Here is a 20122-nt window from a genome sequence, read left to right on the forward strand (position 1 = left end):
CAACTTTAAGAAATGGGTTTTGGAAGCTTTCTCCAGATGTACATTTTAGACTTCCTAAAAAAAAAAAAAAAAAAGAGCAAAATCTATCCTGCCAAAGCAGATATAATCAGTTAGTGAAAACCCTTGGAACCAAAATTAATATTCAATGACATAACTGTAAATGCAGTCGCAAAGGTTTTACCATCCTAATGCCACATATGGCCTCTCATGCCATACTTGATTTCCTTTTCAGGTGGGATTTTTCTGAAAAGGGGATATAGAGAAGGAGCGAGTAATACAAAAGGAATATTTGTTGTCATCTCTCTGACCTACAAGAGGTTTTTGGAGAAATGCAACACATTAAATCTCTGCAGCATTCATCCATTATGGAAAACCATAGGGTGGCAGTAGCTGCCAAAACACTCCACAAACTGTATCATAACTGAGTACCAGGACTTCCTTCTGAACCATCACTGTCTGCTCAAGTCCCCCATCTGTGCCCAAGTTAACAAGTCAACCCCTCCAGAAAAAAAGTAAAAAAACCAAAAAAAAAAACCAAACAAAAGCCCAAAAAATAGTGAAATCAACACCCCCCCAAAACCCATCCCCACTAACCACCCCCCAAAAAGCCCCTCACAACCCACCCAGAATTCTAAGAAACCTGAGACTAACCAGGGTGGCGTCTCATAAACAGAATCTTTACAGACATATCTGTAATGCTATTGCCATAAAAAAGGTATATATTATGAGTAACCTCACTTGACACTTCAGACTTGTGAAACATGCAGGGCGTTTTATTGCATGATAAGAATAAGCAACAGAAAGAATTTTTCTAATAGGTAAGAAAAGGAATGGTCTCTTTCACAGTATAATGGTCTTTCAGTCATATAAAAATTTTCACATTCTTTAACTTGTCTGTTACTAGGTATAATGCTGTTAATTTCTCTGTGTGCCATTCTTCCTTGTAGCTTCATCATGTGGCAGACTTCTCAATGAAGGATGAAATTATGTTAGATGTTGACTTTCCAAAGCTGAAATTTTCTTGAATCACAATATTCTACATAGACATAGTGACATTTATGAATTAATTTCCTCCCTACAAGAGTTTGACCTGAATTTTTGCACTCCTCAGTGCTTCCAGTAAGAGTGAAAGCATGAGACATATGTAAGAGAGAGAAACGTGTCTGCTAAGTGAGCCTTGTGATGAAATATGTCTGCAAGGGAGAAAAAGCCCCAACACACCCAAAAACTATTTACACGCATGCTCAAACATATTCATTTAAAAGACAAGTGGAAACATTTCTGTAGGTCAGAATTTGGGGCTTTATTTGAGGAACTGAGTGATACTGAGCAATGTGCAACTGATTTTCCCTGATGGCTAATAATTCCTTTACAAAGGGAAAGGTCCTATGTTATGGTTTTAACCAGCAAAGCAGTAAAATTAGATATAAGGATCACTATGAGAAACCCAAGGCAAATGAGCATTTTACTTACTGGGAGCAATCTTTTTTTTGCAAGCTTGAGTACTGTAATGTGAAGTCATTGGGTTACCAGCTGTCTAACAACAAGAGTAAATGGAAGAAGGGATTTGCACAAAAGAAAAGCAAACTAGAGGATAAACACACTGTACCTCAGCTAAAGTCATGCTCTGAATGAGGGCTCTTACCTCAGCAAATGCTCTGAATCACCTTCTGGAGGAGGTCTGTCCCTGTAAACTAGGGGTCTCTGGGAAGGTTAACCTGGCCAGATAACATCTGCCATCTGAGGAGGACATGAGAGGTTGAAGCCACCAGGTTTTTCTAGTGCAGATCACTATTTCATATTCATATGATGTTGTAATTGGGAAACAAAAAACAATCAATTTTATAATCAAAAATTATAACTGAGGACAGTGCAAGAGATAAATTATAATTTACATTAATTTAGTTGATTATGAAGTAAATTAATTATTTTAAATGTCCACTGTCATTAGCATTTTACTAAGCTTCTACTTGTTTTCTTTTCATGTATTTTTCTATTTTCCCTTATTATTTATAATTGTCTCCAATATTTACAATTACATGTACTAATTCATTACACATCTTGCAGAACATGGAAGCCACATTATACTGAAGTACACTGATGATCAGTCAGAATCTTACTCTGAAACTGCAAAAATACATGAATTAATAGATTAAGTAAATATCTCTGAAATAGAACTGTAAGGAGCCATGGTGTAGTTAAATTGGATGAAGTTCAAAAGACAACAAGCAGGAAGTTGTCATTATTTTTAAATTCCGGTGCAGGATTGCATTTTTAGTTTCTGCAGTTGAGATATAAATTTGGTTTGATCAATAACACAAAATTATTGAAAAAAGTCTTATTGTAGAGAAATATAAATAAAAGTAAGATGGGAAAAGACAGATGTACAAAATGTGAAAGTTATTATGAAGTCGGCCTACTCTTAGTCCTGCACTAGCACGCAGGAGTTCTCCCTATGAGAGGCTTTATACAGACAGGTGTGCTTCCTATGCTTTCCCCCAAATTTCAGCTTGTTGTGAAATTCTGGGGAATGCAGTGTCTCTCATTAAAAAATGAAAACCTGGAAAAGGTTCTTATATATGATGTTTATCAAGGAAATTAAAAATAGGGATCATAAGACTGGGGTCTCCTCAGAAGAGATTGACATGGTAGAAAAAAAAACAAAAAAAACAGGTGAGCACTAATTGCATTGCATAATTAAGAATCCCCACTACAACCCAGACTATGTGATTAAATCTTTGCCTTCCCTAGTGGTGGGGATGGAATTCCAAAGTGTATATACATTACAACTGGCTTTGGGTTTCTCACTTCAAAAGAAAGGGAGAGGTTGGTGTGTTCAAGTGAAAATCCCCCACCTCAGGATTGTGTTGCCTGGGATGCTAGAAGAACACACACAGGCAAGTGCAGCCTTTCCAATAGATCACCTCCTCCAGGCTCATAAACATTCAGATCCAAAGTACCTGTTCTCAGGGGAACTTGCTCTCACCTCTCACCTGCTTCTCCCTTAGAAAGTCACCATTCACTTTTGATTCCATTGTTCCTTTGGATCAGGCATAAATTGTACATGGCCTTTGCCCAAGTGTCAACCTCACCAGAGTCTTCAAGTCACTGCCTTTTTCCTTCATGACCGTGGGGTGTTCTTTGCCCCCCCCCCCACCCTGTACTAATGCCAGAGGTTTTAGCAATGCAAGATGGTGGAAGGCAAGATTACTCACCTGTTTCTGCTGTGATTCAAGTATCTTTGTCAGTGCTGATTCACGTTTGTGGGATGCAGATTTTCTCAAGAGCTTTAGGATATTACATTCTGCTTATAAAAGGAGGTATTGCCTCAGGCTTTGTCCACACTTACATTTTTTAGTGTCCAGTGCTAAAATATTTGAAATTATTTTTTGATCTATCCTGAAAATTTCTTTTGATTGCAGGTAAAGGTCAGTGATGTGTTTTTCCCATTCGCAGCTAGCCAGGATATGATGCCACTTCTGAGGGTCTGGCACTCTCAGCAAGACAGTGTCTTTGTAAAGACTCATTAGGCAGTGAGAACAGTACTGAGCTCCTCAACAGATATTTACTCATTAGTTCAAGTGTAAATACATGGACTGAGCTTCTTCCAGATACTCTTAGTACTTGCAGAGACTGAAAGAAACAGATTTTGGAATGTCCTTGTCAAGCATGCAGAGTCCCAAGAGACAGGAAAATGAATGCAGTACCTCCAAACAGCTCTCAGGTACAAGCTTTCTTCATTCAAAAGGAATAAAGCTTTCCATTTTTATTCAGAAAGCACAGAGAGATGGAAAATGGGGAAATGTCAAAACCATGTATCTTGTCTTACAGCATGGCCAGCAGAACCAAGATAGCCTCCACCAACTTGGAGGAGTTTCTGTTTCCTGGCAGTCTAATGAAAATTTTGGGAAATTCTACTTCTAAAATTTCTATGGTTTTCTGGTTTTTTCCTTCTTGTTAATTTTAACTGAAGTTTTTGGGCAGCACATAAATAATAAAATTTTGTGTCAGTATAGTGAGGGCCTCATCTGGTTGCAAGTCTTAAGCATTCACCTAATATAAATAATAAACAATCTCCTAGATTGCAGGACAGTTAAATTTCTTCAACTACAGAAGAGCATGCTCTGAAAGAACTAAACTTGTCTAAAGAGAAGTGCTTTATTATCTAATTTCAGAAGTTTCTTCAGAACAGAGACCAAAAAATCCCAAACCAACCACAACAACAACCCTAAACAAAATAGAAATGTCTGTAGCACACTTTGCTCTGCAACATCTGTCATTTTCATTTCATTGGCAAAGACTGCATTAAGAAACAGCCAATTTATAGGGGACTGTATATGTACCACAAAACAACCTTGCAAAAAATTTAAACTGATAGTTACTTTTTAAGTCTTTGAAGTGACCAAACTTACTTGGACATATTTTGACTTGTAGGGAAAAAAATATAAAAGAGACCTTTGCACTTTTATTTTGGTAAATTAAATTATCTGTCATCCAGCATATACTCTATCTACTACCTAATTGATATTCAAAGGGTTGTTGAAGAGCTAGTCTGTGTTTTTAAAAGATTAGGCCCATTCATTAAAGTATTTTGGAAGCAGTCTAATATTTCAGTTAATGCTAGCTTTTACTAACCTTCTAAAATCAGTTCAAATCTGATACATAATCTACATATGACAGTGATTTATTTGAAGAAGTCAGCACACCGTCCCTCACATTTTACGAAAATCAATGGAAAAACACTATAAGGACTACAGAGGTTTTCAGGTGACTGGCATCGTTACACCTAGTTTCTGTATTTCACCAAAGTTAACTGGGAACCTCATCTATCATCTTCCTCCTTGCCATGACTAGCAATCTCTATTTTTTTCATTATTTTTTTAGGAAGAGACCGTAATACCTCAAGAATAAAGGGATATGTTTTAATAGATCATCTTCTGAAGATGTTTGCACTGATGATCATTGAGGCAGCAGTAATTTTTTATTATAATAATTGATCATCAATATATAGAGGACACTTTGTAATAATAATTTTCTACTATTGATTCAAAGTTTAATAATTTTTTTGGCAAGACTTTTGTCTTCCCACTGTGAATGGCTATAGTTCACCTATTGGAAAGGCAACTCCAAGGGTTCAAGGCACAGAAGTCTCCTACAGAGCATCACTGACTGAGGCAGGCAGATTTGAAATCAGATGCCTGAGCAGTGCAGGAATCAAAAAGGTTTCTTCTTAGTTTCTGCAGTCTCATATGGCAGACCCAATCTCAGTGCATGCAAGCTTGATTAATTTTGACTGCCTCCATTCAGCTGCAGTCAAGTTTTTCCTCTCCTAATTTTTTTTGTGCTACTTTGCAGACAAGATTGGCCAAATCTTGACTGAGCTGTCTACTGCCATGGAAACAGAACAGCATTCTCAAGAGATAAACACTGCATCTCCTCTGCTTGTGCTTCGGTCTTGCTTGCCAAAGTTAGAGGTGCTGCTGCAGATTTCTGCTATGACCCTTAAACTGGAACCATTACCTTACTAGACAGGAGATCCAGATAGGAATCACCAGATCCACTGCAGGTAGCATCATCAGCATTTCCTTCTCAGAAAGAAGGTGCCAGTGAGTCTTAAGCAGCTGCGCAAGTCATGCTGAGGTGGGAAGTCTTGGCAGAAAGAGCCTAGCTACGAGTGAGTTAGTAGCCCTTCTTAGTAGAAGAAAATAATATTGCTTTTTCTCAAGATCAAGGTTCGCAACAGCACACATGCAAAGCCAACAAAATCCTTCCCATTAGATTTTTTGGCAAATGTTGACTGTCAAAATGGAAGAAGCATTCTCACACCATGTAACAACTGTTTTTTTTATAAAACTATGCAGCCAGGAAGTGTCACATGGGAGATTCAAAGGACCTCTTTAAAAAATAATGGCTCCTAAAGATCTGCTTGCAAATTGCCTAAATGATGAAAATACCCATAATATCTTAAACCCTTACCTGTCTAGGGAGCTATCTTAGTGTTCCTGCTAGCCTATGCTGACTTGAAGATTTGTTCTGACTTTTCAATAATCTTGTCACACTACAAATTGCTGCCATAGGTACTTGTTAAGCAAGATGCAATTTGAGATGCTTGCTATTACATTAAAAGTGAGCTGTTTGTAACATTAACGTAGTATTCTCTGTCTCCCACCCTCATCTCTTCCCTGTCTCATTTTTTTTTTCAACTCACATTTTACATTTTCTGAGGCAAGGATTATATCCCAGTAGTAGTAGTAGTAGTAGTGTGTGTATTGTGCCTAGTTCAGGCCGTGACATACCTTTTGGGCTCTTCAAAGCTAGAAAACATATTAATGAAACAGTCTCAGCTCAAAAAGGTTCAGCAGCAAAAGAAAAGGCAGAGTAGAAGAAAAAATGCAAAAAGACATGCTCTGAGAGCAGAGCTGCCGACTTAAATATACCTTTAAGTTTCTCCTACTACTGTGACTGAAAGATTGCTACTCCTCCTCCATAAAAGGAAGCTCTAATTTAAAATCTAGCAGAATCATAATTAATGTGAATATTGTGCTAATCATGGGGGGGGGGAGGGGAAAGACCACCACTTATCAGGTTCATTTACATTTTTTAATAACTCTTTGACTTAGGCTTTTAATATTAATTCTTAAAATTTCATTGGAGGTTCCATGTGCCAGCTCCCACCCTACAGCCACCCAGCCCTTCCCTTAGGTAAAATGCATTCAAGAATACAGCTGGACAAGAAGTCCAATGGTTCATCCTCTCTCCTAAAGGGAAAAGCATCTCCACATCCTGTTTTGGCAACAGGAAAATCAGCTTCATGGTATAGAATGGACATAGGGCATTTCCAGGAGCACAGATATGACACCAGCTTCCATTTACATTTTATTAGGTCACTAAACTGACACCTACCATGCCAATTCTTGTTTGATGCTTCTGAATACTTTTTATCAAGACAGATATTAGAAACTAGCAATTAAAACTCAGTCTAAACTGAGTATCATGATGTCCTCAATCTGGGTTGAATTTTTATGTGTCAAAACCATATTTTTTCACCTTTAAATTGCTCATAGATATGAGTTAAAAATTCACAGCCTATATTCATTCAAATAGTCTCTACAGCCCAAGAGTACGATTCAGTCTAACAAATTATCATAGACGGGCCTTGAAGTCAAAATGCAAAGGAACATTTTGTAGTCTGTGTTTATTTGGAGCTAATACAGTTGCAGTTTTTAGTACTCCTTTCATTTTAGTGAGACAACAATGCAATTAAGCAAAAAAGAATACTAAAAAGTTAGTAATCTTGGCATAATCCTGACTAGTGTCTAAAGCAACCTTGTGGACTGCTCCTGCAGGGTGAAAGGCAGTTCACAGTTTTATGTATTATTTATGGTAGTAACTTCACATGGGAGGAGGAGGAAGGCACTGCAGACATTAATACAGTAGTAAGTTGACAAGGGGGCTGAAGAAAAATGTCACGTGGAAACAGCAGTCCTCCACTATGTTTACTGAATAAAACCTTTCACTTCACCAGGTTAGAGGCAGCCTAACTTAAGTAAAAGAAATAAAGAGAAGAGCAGGAAATAATAGACATCCTACATCTTGAATATTGTTGTAGAGATGCAAGCTTTGGCTTGTCTTACCTGCATTTCTATGCATCAGAGTGCAACAGGATTACTACTACACATATCAAAGTCTAATAAAGATATTTTCAGCTGACACAAATTATTTTCCGTATATTCCATTTCTATATGGTATCAAAAATAAGCAATGGTAAAACCTATTCTAATAAATACCTGCATACATAATCATATTACATTTATTTAATGCGTAAGAGACTATTTACATAGAGTGTCTGACAAAAGCTGCTGAAAATACCTTATATTTTGGTTTTCCTTCCCTTTACCCTTACCCCTGCTCTTAAAAAATAATGATTAAAAAATACAATTGTTCAGTTCTTCCTTATTTACCATTAAAGATTTCTTGTTTATGCTGTGGATTTCAATAACGTGTATCCTATAAAGCAAAACTGAGAAGAAGAAATAATACTTTTAGTCAGGTAAAGCTGATGCAAACCTGTTAGGAATCTGAAAAAAAGGCAGAAGCACAAAGCTCCCACAAAACTGAGATGTTCACACCAGGTTTTCCAGCAGGAACATCTCCCTGTGTCTCAAAGCATGGTAGAACTTCACTGTTTCACCTCAACTGAAATGATGCAAGAAAAATCAGTTATTGAGAAGAAAATTTGTGAGTTAAAATCACAATATCAGCAAGACTTAGTGAATTCAGGTTGTGAAAGGAAAGAGAGAGGGAGGAAAGACACCTGATACAAAAGTAAGCTCTATAATGCAAGTGCCTCACTGGCAAGACCTTAACCAGAGAGAGCACTGCGCCTCATGTAGAACATTGAATTCAACACAAGGAAAGTACCAATTGGCACTTATGGGAGAAAAATGAGAATGGTCTTCCATCTGTCCAGTTAATGGAATTTCCCTGACCAGCCATATGTAGCAGACTTCAGATCAAAGGGGGTGCAATAATAGTTTTCAAAGCTGTTACATAAGGGAAGGATGGGATAGCGGAAACAGTAATCAGCTTAAACCATAGCAAGAAATATTCAGGTCAATCAGCAGACAACTTGTAACAGCAATAGAACAGATTACCTGGGAATGTGGTGGAGTCTCCGTCACAAATGAAAAAGCAGCACAACTGGGTTTTTTTCAGATAATACAGAATAATAGTAGTATACAACCTTGTAAAATCTCTTTCAGACAGATTTCTTCTGATTTGATGTAAAGGAAGAGTATTTACATGGACCAGTACTACAAGGTAGTGTTTGCTTTATGACTGGTATTCCAAAAGGAAGATAGAAGTCAAAAGATATGAATGAACAAAAAATATTAAAGACTAGGAATCTGATTGCAGGTACTATTTGTTTTCATCTGTCCTGTCTCCTATCCTTTTCCCAAGAGACTTTTCTTAGTGGATATTAGTTCATATTTTGATTTATTTCTGAACGTATTTTAGCATTATGGCTGTTACTGAAGAAGCTCATTTCCAAGAAAGATGCTCCCAAAAGAAAAGTTTGGAGGCACACCAAGATAAAACTGGAAAGAGAACTTAGAAATCACATAGTCTCAAACAAGGGGCAAAGTATCAAAAAAAACCCCCACAATGAATATGGAACGTTAATTATCTGGCACTGACAACTGATTCCCTTCTCACTGCACTGGTTTTAATAAATAAATAAATACCTGCCTATTTCTTGTGGTTACTTGGATCTACGCAACAATAATATCTACAACAGATATCTCTCAAAGGCATATTATACCCATAAAAAGCAGAATATTATATCTTGGTTTAAACTGTATTGCTACATCAGGCACTTCCAAAAATCATTGTTCTAAAGGAAAACTACAAGCACTTATTTGAGTTCTGTTGCTGCTTCCTTTGGTCATGAAACATCGAGAACAGAGAAAAATTCAAGATTGTCTAGAGGATGAAAACAACTGCAGTATCCACAAGTGAAGCCTGCAGTTAATCACTGCATCTGCAAGGCAAATGCTATTGTCAAAAGAAATTACTTCAGGGGAATAATTTTACCACGGTGAGTGCAGGATTTAATTCATGCCAAGACAAATCATAGGATTCCAGAATTAGACACAGGAGTGATTAAGTGTTCACTTATTCAACACAAGTTGTAAGAAGAAAGGACTATTGCTTTAAGATCTATCTCCAAAGCTGTTATTTTAGCTTCCACTGATGTTAACCTGTGCTTTACTATAGCAGAATGGGGTTTCCCCCATGTGAAGTATACAGCAGTGTAAAGGAGTTATCATCCAAGGCATGCTCATCCCAAAGCAAGATTTGTGACCCCTCATTTGGTCCACCCAGGGTGCTGAGGAACTCAGCCTAAGTTCCCAGGCACCATTAGGGTTAGTGCTAGGGTTTAGACAATTATAAAGCCTATAGCTCCAGGGATACCAGGGCTGGAAAAGGAATGCCAAGGGGAGCATGGCTTAGAACAAGCATTGCTCCTTTCACACCTTTCTAATATGAGCCTCCCATGTTCCTGGGGTCCTCAGGCTGAACCCCAAGTTGCCTCTACAGTTAGGATTGGCTATGGTTGACTGCACTGGAACTGACTGCCAGAAAGCCTATGGAGACTCCCTCAATAGAGGTATTCATATAATCAAATGTGAGATGTGGCATATAACAGAAATATGGGGGGAAAGAGAGTTTGAAGTGTTCAAGGCCTGGCTGAATTGGGCTTTGAGCAATCTGGTTTAGTGGAAAGTGTGCCTGCCCAAGGAAGAGGGTGTGAGAGACTGAAATGTTATGGCTAATGGCTTCAACATTGTCATGAAAGACTTTTTGCCCATTCTGGCAAAATTGTATAAAGAAGTTCTGACCACTGAAGCCCACCCGTCCCCAAATATGCCCCGACTGGAACTTTGGACTGTGAGTTAAGTGACCTTAGGAAATTTGAGATAAGATAAAGGTGGCACTATTGTCCAATTATCTCAGGTCTATGCAGAAGTAAACAAGGCTGAGGGAGAAGAATGTACCCACAAAGAAAGGCAGACATCTTCCCCTCTGCCATCCACCAGTTCTTGTGCCAGCTTGTGTCAGCTGTCCCACAGGAGAACCTCTCAGGTCTTTGTCTACTGGGAAGAAGTCCACCAAAGAAATTCTTTGAGATGACTCAAAGGGGCATTTTGAAAGCAGTATCAAGTGTTTAGAGGGAGAATCCTCATTAGTTAGATACCTAGACAGCACACCTTCTTAAAAAACATTTTTCCTACCTTTTTCAGAATTTCTCATGTTCCTCTTCTCTCCAAAAACTGGGAGTGGAAATGGCGGTAAAAGGTCAGAAGACAGGAGCTAAAAAAAAAGCATACACAAGTGAGCAAAAGCCATTAAAATATTAAACATCTTTTGTGAGAATGGCGCCTGCAAAAAATCAAACCAGAAAGAAATGGCTATTACTTTTCTCATCTTGAAGCTGCTCCTCTGGGGAGACTGGACACACCAAAGTCTGACAGCAGCAGCAAATGTTGATACTGAAGTTTCTGTGGACATATCCAGATAATTCCATCCAAAATGTAACACATGAGAGAGGACGGGAAAAAATACCCAGAAAAGAGGTAGTTAAGATACTATAAATTCCAGGTAAATTCAACAGATGCTCTAATAAACATTAAGAAACCTGTGATAAACAGATCTATTTTTTTTTTCTCAAAGGTATTTTTTATCCATTTTAGGCCTCAAGTTCCTCACAGTCAAAAAGGGACACCACTAAAATACAGGAGTCACAAAACAAAAATATTTCATAGGGTCATCATGCAAGTAGTCTTAGCATATTTCTTTCCTAAGTACCTTCCAATCCGATTAATATTTTGAAATGTCCCCCGTGGAACAAATAGCCTAAATAGACCTCTTGCATCACTGGAGATGTCTGTTGGTTACAACAGAGTAGTTTTGACTGAACTTCTCCAAGACAAGATGGATAACAACATGAAAAGCAAGTACTGAACTACCTCAGTCTCTGAATTGCTAAGTATGAAGAAGACGTATAAACTATTAGAGTAATATCAAGGAAAAAAATCATGTGATTTTTCTACCTTCCTTTTTCTGTCACAGAAACTTACCTGTTTTCTTCCACACATCAGAAATCAGTTCTTGGCTTTTTCACTATGTAGAGATAGCATGCTCAAAACCAAACCAAACCAAAAATAAAACTAGCAAAAAACTCCTCACAAAAAACCCTCAAGCAATAAAAACCAAAATGCACGAACAAACAAACGAAAAACCCCAACCAACAAATCAAATAACCAATGCCCATAAAAACAAAAATCCAAACTCCAAAAGTAAACACGATGTCCCTACAAACACACAGTGGTAGATACATTTTTAATCTTTTTGATGTTCTGGCCACAAAGATGCACACAATTTGATCACCTGGCAGTAACTTATGGAAGAGAAATGAGGTTTTGAGTGTGAATCAGTAAAAATGCCTCCTCTCAGCTACAAAACCATCCCTGGTGAGGATGCTGAATTTCCATTAGCAGACAAAGTGAAGCTACTGAAGGTTTGTTCTGTGTGCCTGTGCTTCAATTTGTCAAAGTGCTCTTAAACATTCCAGGTTACAGTGTCAGTGCATATTCATTTCATGAAGTAGTTACAGACCTTAAGAATAAGGAGTTAAACCACTTAACTAATTTCTACTTCTCTTCTGGGAGCCTGCACATCTAACAGGATAAAATACGTTCACACCATAATGCACTTCTGATGCACTCAATTACAGCAAATTGCTGAAACTTTTCAGCAGAAGTGTAAATCATGGTGTCATGAAGACAACTACTTTATTAAGCAGTGAGTTTCAGTGAAAAATCTTTGAGAGCCCCACTTTAACTAAAAACACACTCTAATTTGGAAAACATGGTCAATTCTTTAAAAGATAGCAAATGTAGAAAGTTTTGTTTGAAATACATTTAAAGGTAGTAAACCCAGTAGACATTTCCAGATGGTTTTAAAGCTGCAAAGGATTGATTAAAGAAAATTATTCAGGTTCATTAAAACGTTCACAAGTAAATAAGAGCAAATCAGAGCACAATTAATCAGGCCATTGAGACAACTCTTAATGAAAAATCAGTTATCACAGACCTTGGTTTGAATAGTCACTCATGGTGGGCAAACCTTGGGAAGAATTTCCTTTGAATTCTTTGCCACCATCTGGAGTTTAGACAATGAGAGACTGTGATGAAAGTGACTTTTATGAATGCTATAGATATCACATCTGATGAGGCAACAACTGATCACAGAATCAGTGAGGCTGGGAAAGACCTTCAAGATCAGAGTCCAACCTTTGATCAAACACCACCATGTGCTAAGTCATTTCTTTTACCCTTAAAGGGATGGTTACTCCATCACCTCTCTGGGTAGCCTGTTCCAATGCTTAATCACCCTTCCAGTGAAAAGTTTTTCCTGATGTCCAATCTTAACCTCCCTTCTTGAGGCAGCTTGAGGCTATTTCCTCTTGTCCTGTTTCTAGTTACTTGGGAGAAGAGGCTGACCCCCACCTGGCTACAGCCTCCTTTCAGGTGGCTGTAGCGAGTGATAAGATCTCTTCTGAGCCTCTTCTCTGCACTGAACCTCATATGCCTTACTCTCTAGACCCTTTAGTGCTGCTGCCCTTCTCTGGATACACTCCAGCCCCTCAATGTCCTTCTTGTAGTGAGGGGCCCAGAACTGGTGAGGTGTGGCCTCACCAGTGCACAGGACAGGGGAACAATCCCTGCTCTGGTCCTGCTGACCACACCATTGCTGATACAGGCCAGGATGCCTTTGGTCTTCTTGGCCACCTGGGCACACGCTGGCTCATGTTTGGTTACTGCCAACCAGCATCCCCAGGTCCTTTTCTACCAGGACACTTACCAGTCACTCTGTCCCCAGCCTGTAGCACTGCATGGGGCTCTTGTGACCCAAGTGTAGGACCTGGCATTTGGCCTTATTGCCCAAGTGTAGGACTTCATACAATTGGCCTCAGCCTATTAATCCCACCCAGATCCCTCTGCAGAGCCTTCCTATTCTCCAGCAGACCAATACTCCCACAGAGTCTGCAAAGTTACTAAGGGGGTAGTTGATTGTCTCATACAGATCATCAAAAAAGGCATTAAACAGGACTATCTCCACTACTGAGCCCCAGGGGAAACCACCAGTGATCAGTCACCAGCTGGGTGCATCTCCATTCACCACCAACCGCTTGGACCCAGCCATCCAGACAGTTTTTTACCCAGCCAACAGTGCACCTGTCCAAACCATGAGCAGCCAGTTCCTCCAGGTGAATGCTGTGGGAAATGGCGTCAAAGACTTCACTGAAGTCCAGGCAGACAACAGTCAAAGCCTTTCCCTCATCCACTAGGCAGCTCACTTGGTCATAAAAGGAGATCAAGTTGGTCAAGCAGGACCTGTGTAAATGACCTTAATAGAAATTACATAGATAGCAGCTTTCACATAATTACCACAGTACTGCTTTCATTTTCAGGAAAATATTGACATTTACAATTTATCTTAGATTATCCTGTTAGGGATCTGTCTTCAGATTAAAAAAAAATGCAAACTTACCAAAGCTATGTTCTTATAACAGCACCTCATTTCGATGATAACAACAAAATAAATTTGTGACAGATATCACCTATACAGCTTCTTCTGACAAGCAGACCCACTTAGTATACATCTATTTATCTTGAATTTTTCCATTCCATAAAATGTGGGACAATTTTCCTAAAAGCTTCACAATAAAATTAAGCATTGCATAAAGAAATATGTCAATACCTCATTTTGCAATCACTTTCATTCATTAAATTGAGCTACAGTTTTATCTGTTGGTACAATTCTCCTAAGAGAAAAAGCCTAAATAAAGCATGATACTTTAAAAAACTAACAGAAATTCGACTTGGCATTTTTTTCAGCTATTTGAATGGACACATTAATAAGCAGATCCCTCTACAACCAACTAAAGATTCCCTTCTCAGAATTACATGCTCTTCTCAGAATCACCAGTTCCAAGAACACTAATTAACAAAACATTTCCAGTGAGAGAAATTCCAGCAGGAATGGGGAACAAGAAAATCATGAGTCAGAATTCTTGCTTAGAGTATGCATTGACAAAATCTTCCTTTCCCTGTAGTAAAATACATACGGATTTTGCAGCCCCAAAAGAACCCCCCAAAATCCCTCATTTTAGGATTTAGAGTAGAGCCTCCAACACTTCTTACATTTGAGGCCACAGTCAAAGGATCCAGACATAAAAACACACAAGTTATTAGAACAAGGAAGTACTATATCTAGACTATGCTAGTCAGCCACAGGGGACTGAAGTCCCTCATTTCATCATCCATTCCAGCACTGCCCTTTAATTCCTATGAAACACAAATTCTGTCTCAGAGGAGGAATCTTTAAACAACAGACTGTAATTTCAAAATTAGGCAGACAAGCTTAGAGGAAAGTTTTATATTTTAATTGCATGGGTTTAAGAAATGCACATCAACATGCAGTTAATTTCAGTGACAGGACTAGGAAAACCAAAGTCTCTCTCTCATTAACTATATATTTTTATTTCTTAACACTGAGAATTTTACAGATTTAGCAAGATGTATTACATTGAAAAGCATACCTGTCAGAACATTTAAAATAGAAAAGATTATTTTAATTTAATTTTTGTTGTGGGAGAGGTGGTTGTTTTACACCTTTTAAAAAATACTTTTCTGTTTTATACTTTCAGAGTAGATAGGAAATGCTATATATCAGTTTGACAAAATACATAATTGCTATGCTCTAGTTAAAAAATCCCAGCAATATAAAGAAAACAGATATTTAATATAAATTATTTGTTTTGAAAACCAATTAGCAAAGTACAGGAAAGGAAGATATGCTTTACAAAATACATGTGTGATTACTAAAACCTTTGAGATTCAATGCTCATCTTTGGATGCCTGACCAAAATGACAAAGCAAGATCAGTCAAGATGGTGCACAGACCAAGGGGCTAAATGCTGTGAACATCTCTGCACTTTCAGTACAGCAGACATCCTCAAAACTGCAAAAGGATGACCTGCTTTCTTTCAAGCTAAGTACCAGCATAAGAAAAGAATAAGTGAGACGAAGAATATGAAAAGAAACTTTCTGAAGAAAAGCCACCATTCATGTTTATGCAGTCAAATCTGAAGCTTTTCACAATGCATCATAAAACAAAATTTTCTCTTCCACATACCCTTTCAGGCATTTTAGTATTCTAATTCCCTCTTATTTTAAAATAGGACACTTTATTTTAATAATAAAAAATATGGCTTTTGGTATGGGAAACAGCCTTAATAATTTCCAGTGAAAAGACACAAACAGCATTTTTATTAGAAGAGTGGGTAGCACAACTCAACAGACACTCCATGAAATTTGCCACATATTGTTGGGAAAGCATCTAAAGTTTTCTGTCCCTGAAAACAGTTTAAGACACTAATTATAAAGTAGTGCACATTGGGACTAAATCCTCTCTTATTTATCACTCCTTGCTTAGAAAATGTCCCTTCTTTTTTGTCATCTTCCACTCTAAATTCCCCATTAATTCCTTAAGATATTAACAAAATCATCATCACCCACAATTCCAAAACTTAGTCCTTCACAATAATCTTCAAACTCAGCATAGGACACTTCATTGGGGTTGCTGCAGGACTCTCCTAATTCTTCTAGAAATGACAACTTAATTTCTTCTTCTGCAGTTTTGCCTGTGAAAGTATATTTTTCTACTAAATACATTTTAAAGAGTGAAAATGTAGCATTTAATATACTTCAGGCCATAAATTTTCAAAATTTAGCTTGTCAATATTTTTTTGGCATTAACAAATTCAATATTCTGATTTCAGAATTAAGTCATTGGCTCACTTGTTACCACCTGTAGAAATTACCTTACTTTAATAGCATGATAAGTATCAACAAAAAACATGGGGTCAGTCAATTGCAATTAATTATGAGATCAGATTTTTTTTTTTCTTCAAATGACTGTAAAAGCTGGATAATGCATTTGTAAAATAAAATTCTGAAATTATCTTGTAAGAAAGCATAAGTTTACTGTAATAAAATTTCAAAGTTTTGGGAAAACTTTGAGATGGAAATTGGCATTTGAAAAGTGTTCTGTAATTTACATCTGTGTGCCAGCAATTTTATGAAGATAACACTCAAGATGATTTCATAGCATTGAGAAAAAAAGTACAAAAAATATGGCATTACAGCATTGGGAAAAAAATCACATATTGTATCCCTATACCCCCATGTGACTTCATGTGTTACCATTAAAATCACTGACAATATATAAAAAAAAAAAATCCTCTCTTCTACAGGTAAAAAACAAAGGGTCATGACACCATGGAGACTTTCACAGTGAGTAGTTTGGTATATGAGGTATTGCTTTTTAAAACTGACATACAAATATTTAAACTCATATTTTTTCAATGGCAGACTTTTAGCATTTTTGAGAATCCTGAAAAAATAATGAAGAAGCCAGCATTTCCTCTGGAAAGGATGACAAACCTGTCCCAGAAATAAATTTAAGTTCCTTCTGAGTAAATTATTCAAGTGCTTAGTACATTCCATGTTAGTTGGAATCTTTGCATATTTTGATGGAAAACAGTAATGTGAAAATGAAAGTATCCTAGTAAGTGAAAATTATTAATAACATATTTGCCACTGATAACTTATGGATGAAAGCTGAGAAATAACTGGTTACAGAGGTAGGGGAAAGAACTATTCTGCACACAGGCAGTGTTAGCAGCTTGATAAAGAGCAAGTATTAAAATTGTGTAAATGAACTCCATTACTACTTATAGTCATGTTCTGGAGAGACCCATTTTAAGTCCTCAGATGAAGTAAGTTGCCCTTTAACAGCTCAAGTCTAAGTAAATATGAAAACAGTTTTATTTCCAACCAGTTTCTCTATCTGCTATCTCTGCTAACAAGTTGACTTCTGTAGTTGGAGATTTTTGTTTGTTTGTTTGTTTGTTCATGTGAATTACCTGACAATACTAGAGGATGTTTCTTTGCACAGTAACATTTTCTGACATCTACCATAGGCACACCCCCAGTTTTGTTGAAATCTAGTTCCATATAAGTCTACAGGGAGAAAAAAAGAGTTTCATATAAGCATCTCAGAGAAAAAAAAAAAAGTGGGAAGATTAAAAGATCAAATACACTTAACTACCTAACACATACATTTAGATCTTGTGCAATGGATTATGTCAATTTACCTATTTCACATAAGGCACCAGATACCAGAAAATCATTCCAGATTATGCAGTTTCATTATTATTTTACCAAAGTAGTTTCCACATCAAATATGTGTCTCCTGGTCAAAGCAAAAAAAAAAAAATAAAATTGTCTTCTCTCCCTAATTTCAAGCTCATCCTTAGAATCAGAAGTTTAGCTGCTTCCCTTCTGTCTTCTCCAATTATCAAGATTCCACATCATTCTGGCAGCAAGCTTTACACAGCCTCTCCAGTGCTGCTGACAGCAGCTTCCTTTTCATTTCAGTTTACTCAAATACACATGCTTGATACGTAAGGCTAGGAGAGTCAGATCCTCCACGACTAAAGGCATGAAAGTATATGTCATTTATCTTGATCTTGATGTCCAGCTCCTGCTCCTTGGGCTGGTTTGTGATCAGTGTCTGATACTGAAAACAGCTCCATATTATATTATAGGCAAATAACAAGTGGCACTTCACATGTAACATGTCTCACAAATATAATGACTCTTACTATAGGTCTCAAAGGAGACAAGTATTACTGTCTCCTATTTCAGGCACTGCAGGAAGAAAGTCTACTACACATGTAGATTTGCCAAAATTTGTCATTTGCCGAAATAAGGAAAGACTTCTGGAAGAGATTGTCTCAGGGTGCCAGACACTTTATACATGGGACTGAACTATAAGAATAGCACATATGCATGAATACTCAAAATAATAAAGGAATTAATCCTAGCATTTAAAATTAATTAATTTAACAGTGGAACAGCATTCAGTTCACTAATTTACCTTTCTGTTGAGAAACTGATCTGAAACTTCAAGAAGTCAATTTCCAGGTACAGAACTTAAGAAAAATAACAGCAAAACCAACAACTATAATATGATGTGTAACTAACTCCAAAGTTAGACTGCAAAATATTTGCACTTAAAGTATCTACAAATAAAACTTACTTTTCTTACAAATGCTTTCCTATATTCATTCATTTCTCCAAATACGGCATGAGTAAATTCTCCATAGTCAACCTTATCACCCTTGCTACCATCAAGAATAAGCCATAAGGATTCAAAGTCCTGAAATTTAAAAATAACTTGCCAAAGTCCTTCATCATATCCTGAAATAGAAAAATTTCTATAATGGGAAATTACAGTAGTCTCACAAAACCCCCCAAACTTCTAGATCCAAGCTCACTCAAAGATTTGCAAAAATAGCACGTGCCATCAGCAGTAACTGATGACCATAACTGACATTATTCAGAGTTCTGATAGATGTGAGCTACTTTAACAACATAATACATAAAACAAAGAAAAATCCTATATAAAGAGCATAAACTAAATTATTTTTTTAAAGCCTAAAGATAAAAAATGGATTACAAGAACACTTGGCTTTTTCATGTCATGATGTAAAAAGACTGCAGGTTTTAAAATATATTATTTTTTTTATTTTTAAGAACTTCACATAGAACTGAATGCAGAAATGCCAACATACCATAATGAAGGAAAAAGAAAAAAAAAAGAAAACCATCAAAAGAAAACATGCACAACCCAGGTATTAAACTATAGATTTAAGAAAAGAAAAGAAGCAATTCCATAAATTAAGAAAGACAAAACCTACGTTTACAGTTTCAGCTAGACTCACCCCTTCAGGCATTTCCAAATTGAATACTTTTAGAGCTTCTTTCAAGGCTGCCTGAGAGAGAAAACCATTTCTGTTCTTATCTATTTGTTGGAAATACTTTCCTAAGCCTGTTATAACCCGAACTCCTCTTTTACTTAGTGTTTCTCTGAACATACCTGCGGATTTAGAGAAATAAAGGACACAATATTTACCTGAAGCTGTCCACTTGCTATGGAGACAATATAGAAACACCATGTCTACATATGATGGTGCTGGTTAGAAAAACATACCCATGTATTCGGGCTGCCTTGTCTTTGGTGAAACAAGGCCAATCCAAAAGGAAACCACCACTTATTTAACATCTGAATGAAAATCATATAAAGTATGTCCAACAAGCAACATCTAACAAACTTTCTTCAAAGAGACCACATAAAGAAAGAAAAAATGGTTCTTGCCCTTTCTATGTTAAGACTTTAAAGCTGCCTACTTCTGTGAGAACTGATTATATGCCACGATTTAACATATGAAGTAACTTTGGAACAACTACTTTAGAATGATACAAAAATTCCATTATGAGACACAGAGTTGCTTCTTTATTCTACAAGCTTGTTAAGTACATGTGGAAATGAGAACAAACATGACTAATTTGGCAAAATAATTCCCAAATTATATGCAATTTCTATGGTAAGACTTACAAAAAACTTCAGGTAGTATATTAACTTA

At 37.0% G+C, this 20122-nt stretch overlaps 1 protein-coding gene across 1 annotated transcript in view; it reads right to left on the reverse strand.

Annotated features, from left to right (window-relative positions):
• Positions 1–16097: 16097 nt before the first annotated feature.
• Positions 16098–20122, reverse strand: part of CAPS2 (calcyphosine 2) — a 29141-nt gene continuing 25116 nt past the window's right edge. Inside the window, 4 exon segments of the mRNA XM_062491212.1 lie at positions 16098–16273; positions 17558–17654; positions 18736–18855; positions 19421–19575. Of these exon segments, the coding sequence (XP_062347196.1) occupies positions 16098–16273; positions 17558–17654; positions 18736–18855; positions 19421–19575 (548 nt within the window).

Source organism: Cinclus cinclus, chromosome 4, assembly GCF_963662255.1.
Source record: "Cinclus cinclus chromosome 4, bCinCin1.1, whole genome shotgun sequence".
Lineage (NCBI taxonomy): Eukaryota > Metazoa > Chordata > Aves > Passeriformes > Cinclidae > Cinclus > Cinclus cinclus.